This window comes from Falco naumanni, unplaced genomic scaffold (assembly GCF_017639655.2).
Source record: "Falco naumanni isolate bFalNau1 unplaced genomic scaffold, bFalNau1.pat scaffold_206_arrow_pat_ctg1, whole genome shotgun sequence".
Lineage (NCBI taxonomy): Eukaryota > Metazoa > Chordata > Aves > Falconiformes > Falconidae > Falco > Falco naumanni.
In genome coordinates, this window is record NW_024427392.1 from 36366 (window position 1) to 46739 (window position 10374).

A 10374-nucleotide genomic window follows, 5' to 3' on the forward strand; every position below is an offset into this window, starting at 1 on the left:
AAAAGCATGACTCCACTACCTCATGAACACCGAAGTAAAGATGTGTAAAAAGGGACTGTTTAAACTGCTCAGGGCGGCAGTTGGTGGAGCGCAGACTCCCCTGCTGTCCAGCGCTGTTTTGCTCATATTCTACTTGCTATAATTAATAAAATTTTAATTGGATTATGATCCGTTGCCGGTCTCAATTTATAACAATTTCTGGTGCCGTGACTCGGATAAGGAACAGTGGGCTTTGGTCCTCCGGGGAGGCGCCCCGCGACATTTCGCGGCCCCGCGACCAACAGCTTACTCCAACCTTACCGACGAACCTAAATTCTAGAATAATGAGCAAAGGAGAAACCGGTAAAATCCCATAAAAATTCTGTGCACGGGAGTCCGGACGAAGACGCAGGACGCGTAAGTATATTGCGAAGTTGTTCGCGGGTTTGCCGTTCGGGCGGGATTGGGTTTCCTGGAATATAACGAGTGAGAGGTTCGATATACTGAACCAAGCGAGTGCGGACTCTTAAGTACTGCGTCTCCCATCTCCCGGCGAGGGACTGGGCCAGGAACAAGGGGAGCGAGTGAGTGTATGTTTGTGGATGTTCCAGAAGATGGGGGCGAAGGGCAGCAAGCCTTCGACTCCCATGGGAAGGGTACCCACTGTACCTAAGAATACCCCTCTGGCATATATCTTAGACAATTGGAGATATTTCCCTGGAACCCTAGGGAAAGATAAGCAGAAAATGATAGAATATTGTACTAAGATATGGGGAGGGAAGAAGATTTCTAAAAATGTCTTTTGGCCAGTCTATGGGTCAGAAGAAGATTGGGTAAGGCAGCAATTAAACTTCTGGGTTAATAATAAAAAAACCCTTAACCCGGAGGAGAGCCAATATGCGGAGGTGTGGCTAGAAAAGCCGGGAGCTAGACTTTACCCTCTGAATGAAATAAAAACTAAACAAAAGAAAAAGAAGGAAGAGTTAGACAAAACCCTTCTAACCCCCCCTCCTTACATTCCTCCTCCTGCTCCTGCAGAGGTCCCCAAAGCGCCCACTCCCCCACCAGAGTCGGAACAAGGGTCTCCCCCTCTTCCTAGACGCTTAACTAGAAGTCAAAAAGGGGCAGCTCAGATGTACCCCCTAAGGGAAATACCCATGGGGGGACCTCAACCTGTGATCGGATATATTTCTGTACCCCTAAATTCGGCTGACCTATGAGATTTTAAAAGGACCGAGATGGGAAACTTAATTGAGGACCCACTCGGAGTGGCAGAAAGATTAAATCAATTTTTGGGACCAAACCTTTATACCTGGGATGAGATGCAATCTATCCTTTGTCAATTATTTACTACCGAGGAAAGAGATATGATTAGACGAGCAGGAATGAGACTGTGGGATGCTCAACATGCCCAGGGACCCCAAGCAGATATTAAATGGCCACTCCAAAGACCTAATTGGGATAATCAGGATCCTGTGCATAGAACTCATATGCAGGACCTGAGAACTATAGTAATTCAGGGGATTAGAGAAGCAGTACCCCGTGGCCAGAATATCAATAAGGCATTTAATGAAATGCAAAAGAAAGATGAGAGCCCCACTGAGTGGCTGGAACGACTGAGGAAAGCCCTTCAGCTGTACTCTGGGGTAAATCCAGACAACCCTTTAGGGCAAGCGCTCCTCAAAACTCAGTTTGTGGCAAAATCATGGGAAGATATGAAAAAGAAGATTGAAAAGTTAGAAGACTGGCAGAGTAGAGGGTTGGATGAATTATTGAGGGAAGCTCAGAAAGTCTACGTAAGGCGGGAAGAAGAGAGCAGCAAGCGACAAGTAAAAATGATGGTAGCAGCGGTCAGAGAGGATCGCAAAGGGCGAACTGGTGAACACAGATCTGCTGGAATGAAACAAGGGAACGTAGTAGTAAGGAAGGAACAGAGATGTTGTTTTTACTGTGGAAAGAAGGGACATATAAAAAAGAATTGCAGAGAAAGGATCAGGGATGAGGAAATATTGAAAACGGAATAGGAGAGTCAGGGGCTTTATATCTTAGGGGACCAGAGTCATCATGAGCCCTTGATAAAATTAAAAATAGGTCCCCATAAACAAGAGTTCACCTTTTTAGTAGACACTGGGGCTGAGAAATCAACTATTAAGCAAATACCTGAGGCATGTAAAGTTTCCCCTGAAAAAGTACAAGTAATTGGGGCAAAAGGAGAACCCTTTAAAGTAAGCAAACTCAAAAATGTGGTACTTGAAACTGAAAATAAATTTGGAATGGGTGAACTCTTGCTCGTCCCTGAAGCAGAATTTAATCTGTTAGGACGAGATTTAATTGTTGAATTGCAATTAGAAATTAAAGTGAAAAATCAAGAGCTAACAGTGTCTGCTTATCCTTTGACCGTGGATGATCAAAAACAAATTAACCCCGATGTCTGGTACTCTCTGGACACAATTAGTAGACTGGAAATCCCACCGATTAAAATCCAAATTTCCGAACCCCACATACCTGTGAGGGTAAGGCAATATCCCATATCCCTAGAAGGACAGAGGGGATTAAAACCAGAAATTGATCGATTGTTAGCACAAGGAATCTTAGAGCCTTGTATGTCACCCTTTAACACTCCCATTCTGCCTGTAAAGAAACCAAATGGGAAATATCGGCTCGTACATGATTTAAGGGAAATAAACAGAAGAACTATCACCCGGTTCCCTGTAGTAGCAAATCCATACACCCTGCTAAGCAAGCTAGGACCCCATAACTCCTGGTATAGTGTGGCTGATTTAAAAGATGCCTTTTGGGCCTGTCCACTGGCAGAAGAATGCCGTGATTATTTTGCCTTTGAATGGGAAGACATAGAGACAGGCCGTAGACAGCAATTGAGATGGACTGTGCTTCCCCAAGGGTTCACTGAGTCCCCTAATCTGTTTGGACAGGCCCTGGAAGAGCTCTTAAAAGAATACCAGGTACAAACGGGAAACGTGCTGTTACAGTATGTAGATGATCTGCTCATAGCAGGGAATAATAAGGAGGATGTAAGAAAAGAAAGCATTCGACTCCTAAACTTCCTTGCACAAAAGGGCCTACGGGTATCACAAGAAAAGTTACAATTTGTGGAGGAAAAAGTGAAATATTTGGGGCATTATTTGTTTAATGGCAATAAGATATTGGATCCAGAATGCATTAAAGGAATTCTGGAATTACCTATGCCTGTCACTAAGAGGCAAATACGGCAGGCATTAGGGCTATTTGGGTATTGTAGGCAATGGATAGAAAACTACAGCTTTAAAGTTAAATTCTTATATGAACAACTGTCTAAAGACAAAATACCCAAGTGGACCCCTCAGGATCAAGAGCAGTTTGCCAGTCTCAAAAGGGAGCTAAGTCAAGCACCGGGTTTAAGCCTCCCGGATTTAAAGCGGCCATTCCATTTATTCGTTAACATACATGAAGGAACGGCATTCGGAGTATTAACTCAGGAATGGGCCGGACAAAAGAAACCGGTGGCATACTTATCAAAGCTGTTGGACCCTGTGAGCAGGGGTTGGCCGAGTTGTTTACAAATTATTGTTGCTGCTGCCTTATTACTTGAAGAAACGAATCGCATTACCTTTAATGGAGAAGTTGTCCTATATGCACCTCATAATATAAGGGGGGTGCTTCAACAAAAAGCAGAAAAATGGCTTACAGATAGCCGACTGCTAAAGTATGAGGGAATACTCATAGAATCTCCAAAACTATCCCTAAGGACTATCGAAGCGGTTAACCCTGCAGAATTTTTATATCCAGGGGAAAGTACTGAGTTAGTACATAATTGTCTTCAAACAATTGAACAACAGACACGCATTAGACCAGACTTAGAAGAAGAAGACCTACAATGTGGAGAAGTACTATTTATAGATGGGTTATCACGAATAGTGGAAGGTAAACGATTGTCTGGATATGCCATCATTAAGTCAGAGAAAGGAGAATTTAAGACAATAGAATCGGGCCCCCTAAGTGCCAGCTGGTCGGCTCAAGCCTGTGAGCTGTACGCATTGTGGAAAGCATTAGTGTCACTGAAGGGAAAGGATGGAACTATATATACAGACTCACGCTATGCGTACGGAGTGGTACATACCTTTGGAAAAATATGGGAGGAAAGAGGATTTGTTAACTCACAGGGAAAAGAACTGATACACCCGGAATTAATTCGGCGAGTTCTGGGGGCATTGAAAATGCCGAATAAAATAGCAGTTGTACATATAAAGGGACACCAGCGAGGTACAAGTTATCAAGTTAGGGGAAATAATGCAGCTGATACAGAAGCAAAACGAGTGGCAGGCAATTATAGTACGATTTTGACTATACAACAAATATCTGTTAGTAAAAATTTGAGTTTTGAATCTGCAGAAAAGGAAAAACTAGAACAAATGGGGGCTAAGGAACAGGATGATAAGTACATATTGCCAGATGGGAGAGAAGTCTTGCCGAAGGGCATAGCACTCGAAATATTTTCAAAAATACACAGTAAAACACACTGGGGAACCCAGGCGTTAGTTGATCATTTCAATCAACAGTTTGCCTGTATAGGCGTATATAACATAGCAAAGACAGTCACGGCAGCCTGCAAGACCTGTCAAAAGGTTAATCGAAACAACATGAGACAAAAACCTCTTGGAGGACGTTCCCCAGCATACAGACCTTTCTCACACATACAAGTGGATTTTACTGAACTACCCAGGGTAGGGCGTTACAAATATTTATTAGTAATGGTGGATCATTTAACACATTATGTTGAGGCTTTTCCTACCTCCAAGGCAACTGCTAACCAAGTTACTAAAGTGTTACTTGAACACATTATACCTCGATATGGAGTACCTGAAGTAATCGACTCGGACAGAGGAACACACTTTGTGTCAAAAATTGTTAGAGATCTAACAGAAAGCTTGGGTATTAAGTGGGAATACCATACGCCATGGCATCCACAAAGTTCGGGAAAAGTTGAAAGGATGAATGGGGAAATCAAAACTATTTTGACTAAATTAATGATAGAAACCAAATTATCATGGATTAAGTGCCTACCCATGGCACTATTAATTCTCAGAACCAGACCCCGAGCAGATGTAGGAATATCAGCGTTTGAAATGGTGTATGGAATGTCCTATAGAATTGAAAGTCCACAAACAAATGTTTTAATTCGAGACCGTGTGATTAATGAATATGTTTCACAATTAGCAGAACATCGTAACAAGCTTTGGGAACATGGACTGATTGTACAACGACCACCGTTGGACTTAAAAATTCATAATCTTAAACCTGGGGACTGGGTATTAGTTAAAATGTGGAAAGAAGAAACCCTAAAACCCAATTGGGAGGGACCTTATCTTGTTTTGCTTACAACAGAAACAGCTGTCCGGACTGCTGAGCGTGGATGGACTCATGCCAGTCGCATTAAAGGCCCAGTAACGAGACCCCACTGGAAAGTAATCAGTACTCCAGGTGACACAAAGATAACCCTGAAAAGATAACGTAATGATAGAGACTTTATTTGATTATTTTGCTGCATTACCTTTTGGTATAAAGTGTGTATTGATGTTTATATTTGCTATAATTATTTCTTTTTTTATATATATGGAAGCGTACAAAATGTGTTGAAAGAAATTGCTAAACTTATGCAACCACACAATATCAAGTATAGAAGATATGCTGATGTAAATAATATATGCACTCTAGATATACAAATTAGGTGTAATAATTTGAACTGCAATTGTTATCCATTTGCTTGTTTCAGGTGTAAGGTATGCCAGAATAAATGGTGGACACACTGTGAATGTGGATACCCTCCAATAGGAGTTTGCACACAGTGTTGGAAAATCCAAAGAACCCTTACTAAGTGGAAATTAAAACAATTAGAGACTAAACAAGAAATTATTCGAAAATCCCATGAGTGGTGGGAAATTTTTGCCAAAGGAATAAACCCTCAATATTATTGTTACCACTCCACCGAACCAGTCCCCTTTGTAGCTGAAATCTTGGCTATAAAGTGCAGAAGGGAAGTACTAACCGTGTCTTGCTTTGCCCCATTAGTTAAAGCTGCAAAGTGGGAAGCCTATGTAAACAGGCAGAAAGCCCGAAGCAGCTGTTCTCCTGAAGAATTCCCTTGCTGCCGAGAAGATGATACACCCCGTGGCTCGAAGCAACCGAGTCGACGGGCAAGGCAGAGGAGGAACAAACTGTGGAGAAAAGAACCAGAACAATGGGACACTAAAGCAACAATGGCCAAACTTCTCCAGGACTGGTAAAAATATACTTAAATTGGCAAAATTAATCGACACCCTTTTTCCTGGTATACTGTTAGTTTTGTTATTGATAATAACCCAAGCAAATGGAAACCCTCATGAACCTATGAACTGGACAATAACAAACAGAAAATATCCAAGTAATCCAATCCAAGCACGAACTACACTGGGCACAGTTAGTTTCAATGTGAGTTTGCATGACCTAATTACTGAAGAAGATCGTAAAGATGAAGCGGATATATGTAAACCAATTTATATATGTCCAGCATCTAATCCTGGTAAAGGATACTGTAATTCTCCAGGTTATTATTACTGTGCATATTGGGGGTGCGAAACATGGGCCTCTGAGTGGTCCGCACCTGGAGACCAATATCTAGAAATAAAGTGGTCACCGGAAGGATGCGAGAGACCTAAATTACACGGAGACCGGTGGGGTCATTGCTTAAGTAAACCGATTCCTTGTGTGGGCATCAATATAACTATAAAAAATCCTGCTCAGGACTTTTGGCTGGCAGGGAAATATTGAGGAATTAGATACTGGGAAACAGGTGTAGACAGAGGAGGAATTTTTCAAATAATGAAGAGACCGATGCCCCACGATCCTTTGCCAATAGAACCAAACCTGGTCCTGAATCCACCCACTTTCTCTGAAGCAAAGGTTGCCCCCGTAATTGTCGTAACCCCTTCTTCAGACCCCCTTTTTGAAACAACTAATGACATTGTGACTGAATTCTCCTTATCCAGGGATCTAGAGTTGTCAGAATCTAAAGACCCCTTATGGAATCTAATGCAAGCCTCTTATCGTGCCCTTAATGAAAGCAAACCAAATTTAACTGAGGAATGCTGGTTATGTTATAATGTTAGACCACCATATTTTGAGGCAATTGGAAAACCAGGAAGGATTCGATGGTCTAATGGTTCAAACCCACGAGAATGCCCATGGAATGACCAGAAGAACCATACGCAAGGAATTACTATTCAATTGGTAACAGGTCAAGGAAAATGTATAGGTACAGTGCCCGAAAAATATCAGCCTTTGTGCAACCGAACAGTCACTAAGCACCAATATAGAGAAACACAAGAATCAAAATGACAAATGGGCTATCCCGACACCAGGAGCTAAATGGGTTTGTTCAGACATCGGAGTAACACCTTGCCTATCCCTAAACGTGTTTAATCAATCTCAGTTTTGTGTACAGGTGATTATTGTTCCTCGTCTGATCTATCACACCTCTGAGGAGGTGTTACGCCACTTTGAAGGAGACCTGGATAGACAAAAACGAGAGCCAGTTACAGTGGTAACCCTAGCTACACTGCTGATAGCGGGTGGAGTTGGAGCAGGTACAGGCATAGCCTCCCTAGTAAAAGGTCAGGAATTACAAAATTTGCAGATGGCTGTAGATGAAGATTTAGCAAAAATAGAACAATCTATCCAAAATTTAGCCACTTCAGTAAAGTCTTTATCAGAAGTAGTGCTGCAAAATAGAAAAGGATTAGATCTATTGTTTTTAAAGGAAGGAGGGTTATGTGTAGCTCTCAATGAAGAATGTTGTTCTTTTGCTGACCATACGGGAGTAGTCCAGGACACCATGTCTGAACTCCGGAGAAGGTTAGATCAACGTAAGAAAGATCGTGAGGCGGGCAGGTCATGGTATGAAAACTGGTTTAATGTTTCACCTTGGCTAACCACTTTGTTGTCCGCTTTAGCAGGACCACTTATCATGTTGATTTTGGGACTTATATTTGGGCCTTGTATATTACGCTATATTTTACACTTTATTAGAGAACGGTTTGACATAGCTAAATTGCTTATTTTAACTACGAGGTCTGGGGCAAAATATAAGAGTGTACCTATTAATGAGGATGAAGATTGTTGTGAATGCGTTATGCCACGTGAAAACTATGCCTATTGTAATTGTGAGGTATTACCTTGTGAGTGTTATAATAAATGTTGGGATTGTGGAAAAAGGTTTGCTTGCAGTGCCGAGAATGAAAGTAGCGTCTAATAAACAATAATAGGATAAAAAAAAAAGGGGGGGGGGGATTGTGAGAAACTATGGACTAGGGTATTGTTTATTAAGATTTATGTTAAGCTCAATGTAAAGTTTAGGCAACAAAAGATATGTAAACGCTTATGCAAACAGCTACCAGACACCGCCCGGTGTAAGATAAGATAACCGCAATACACAAACTAAACCAAGACACCACTGATGCAAGATAAGATAACCACCAGGTGTCCAGGAACCGACAGAAACAGGGCAATGAGACAAAGGAGGAAGACCAGCAGGAGGCAGAAAACGACCCCCCCCCAAGAACAAAAGCATGACTCCACTACCTCATGAACACCGAAGTAAAGATGTATAAAAAGGGACTGTTTAAACTGCTCAGGGCGGCAGTTGGTGGAGCGCAGACTCCCCTGCTGTCCAGCGCTGTTTTGCTCATATTCTACTTGCTATAATTAATAAAATTTTAATTGGATTATGATCCGTTGCGGTCTCAATTTATAACAGGACCATGGGTTCACAGCGGCACAAACATCCAGCTTCTGCCTAGCACCCCTCTGCCTTGGCTTTCCCCCTGTTTGGGCTGACGCTGCATTCAGCCTGGTGCAAAGGTCCCACTTTGGTGGGGTGGTAGAGCGTGGCTGAAGGGTCAGCCCGCTCTGAAGTGCTGAGTCAAGCCTTGCACGGGATGCCATGTCCCACGGTGTCCCTGGAGAGGGGGCTTGGAGCATAATGTGCATCTGCAGGAATGGCGAGAGGCAGCTTTCTCTCCCAAGCTCGTGGTTGTCTCTGTGAAACCAAACCCTTGCTGCTTTAGCCTTGCCCTCAGGTCCCTGGAGAAAGAATTCCCTTTCCTTGTTCGTTGCTGTGCAGGTGGTCCCAGTGCCCCTCACCAGCAAGGGAGCTGGGAAGGCTGCCTGTGCTTGCTTTTGGGGGGAATTATTTCTTGGGCTGTTAATTGCATTGATGTTGATCCATTTGCTCCTTAGCAATGACAGCGACTTGACAATTACTTCCTTTTATTTCCTTCAAGTAGCTCCAGTTGTTGAAGTTCCTTTTTTCTTTATCCTCCTGCTGATCTGAACTTGCATCCTCCCCTGCCTACCTGGCACCTGAAAGAGGGAGCTAAGTAAATATGGCATGCCAAGACTTAATAAGGCAGGTAGCTTTCAATTGGCTTTGCAATGCCTTTGTTACAGTAGTGTGGCCAAAAGAACAACAACAACAAAAGCAAATAACATTCTTCATTTGCTAATGAGTTTCTGAGGATCGAAACAGTGCAGGATGTGAAGTACCCAGATAAACAGGTGCTTTAAATTCATATGGGCTGCCATAGCTTTTATTTTAGAGGGCTTAGCTGCAAGATTGAGTACAAAATCGCTAATTCAGAACGACTTGCTGATGATGAAAACACTTTCCTGAAATGCGGTATTATGCTTGCTGCAGTTCCCTTCCTAGTGTTTTGCCTTCCAAATAGGAAAAGCAAAAGCCCTTGTGCAGTTTCTAGGGTGAATATTGAGATGTCTAGAAAAAGAGATATTCTTTTTGTCTTGGATGGAGGCAGCATCTGTGTTGACAACCTTAAACCCCAGCTGAGCAGGTGGTAGGCGAGGTGCTGGGTGGAGGGTGAGGCGCTGGCTGTCAGCGCCTGTGTTAGAGCAATAGGTACGTGTCTGTGCCTGGGCTGGCTGCCTTAGGGCCCTTCCAGGAGGGGATGGAGATGAGAGCAGAAATCCCAGCCGTGGAGGAGTCTGGATCAGTTCTGCTGAAGGGAGTTTGCTGCTGTATGCAATTCCTAAATTAAAGTGCTTGCTGCTTCAACAATGATAAAAATATCAAATTAATTAAAAGCACTGAGGAAAAACATCAGGGCAGCCGGTGAGTGAAGAGAAGCAGAGCTTTTATCAGCTCATCAACAAGAGGCGCTGCTGGGGGTAATGGCTCCTGGCCCTATGGCAGCAGTTTTACCACTGATTTCAGTGGGGGCAAGGGTGATAGTTCCAGCGCAGCGACGCCACGCCATACATCTGGGAGACTGCTCTGCTCATCCCTACAGTAAAATGCTTTTGGTAATTTGATTTGCCTTCCTGCTGCTAAACGCCAGGCAGCCGGGA

At 43.0% G+C, this 10374-nt stretch overlaps 1 protein-coding gene across 2 annotated transcripts; it reads left to right on the forward strand.

Annotated features, from left to right (window-relative positions):
* Nucleotides 1-357: 357 nt before the first annotated feature.
* On the forward strand, nucleotides 358-6308 carry LOC121082045. Of its 2 annotated transcripts, none has more exons than XR_005825883.1 (2): nucleotides 358-396; nucleotides 6046-6308. XR_005825883.1 is itself a non-coding variant. In XM_040581388.1 (2 exons), exons 1-2 carry the CDS (start codon nucleotides 4617-4619, stop codon nucleotides 6258-6260), a joined length of 1056 nt encoding a protein of 351 aa, XP_040437322.1. In that variant the 5' UTR covers nucleotides 4603-4616; the 3' UTR covers nucleotides 6261-6308. The 2 variants fall into 2 exon arrangements, 1 of the variants encoding a protein (XP_040437322.1); XM_040581388.1 differs by lacking the exon at nucleotides 358-396 and adding an exon at nucleotides 4603-5457.
* The last annotated feature ends 4066 nt before the right edge of the window (nucleotides 6309-10374 follow it).

Excerpts from the sequence above, each read along its gene's own strand:
- LOC121082045 (XM_040581388.1), top strand. The coding sequence starts at position 4,617 with ATGAGACAAAAACCTCTTGGAGGACGTTCCCCAGCATACAGACCTTTC. Across the intron at positions 5,458-6,045 it reads GAAAGTAATCAGTACTCCAG|TTAAAGCTGCAAAGTGGGAA; the intron begins GTGACACAAAGA and ends TTGCCCCATTAG.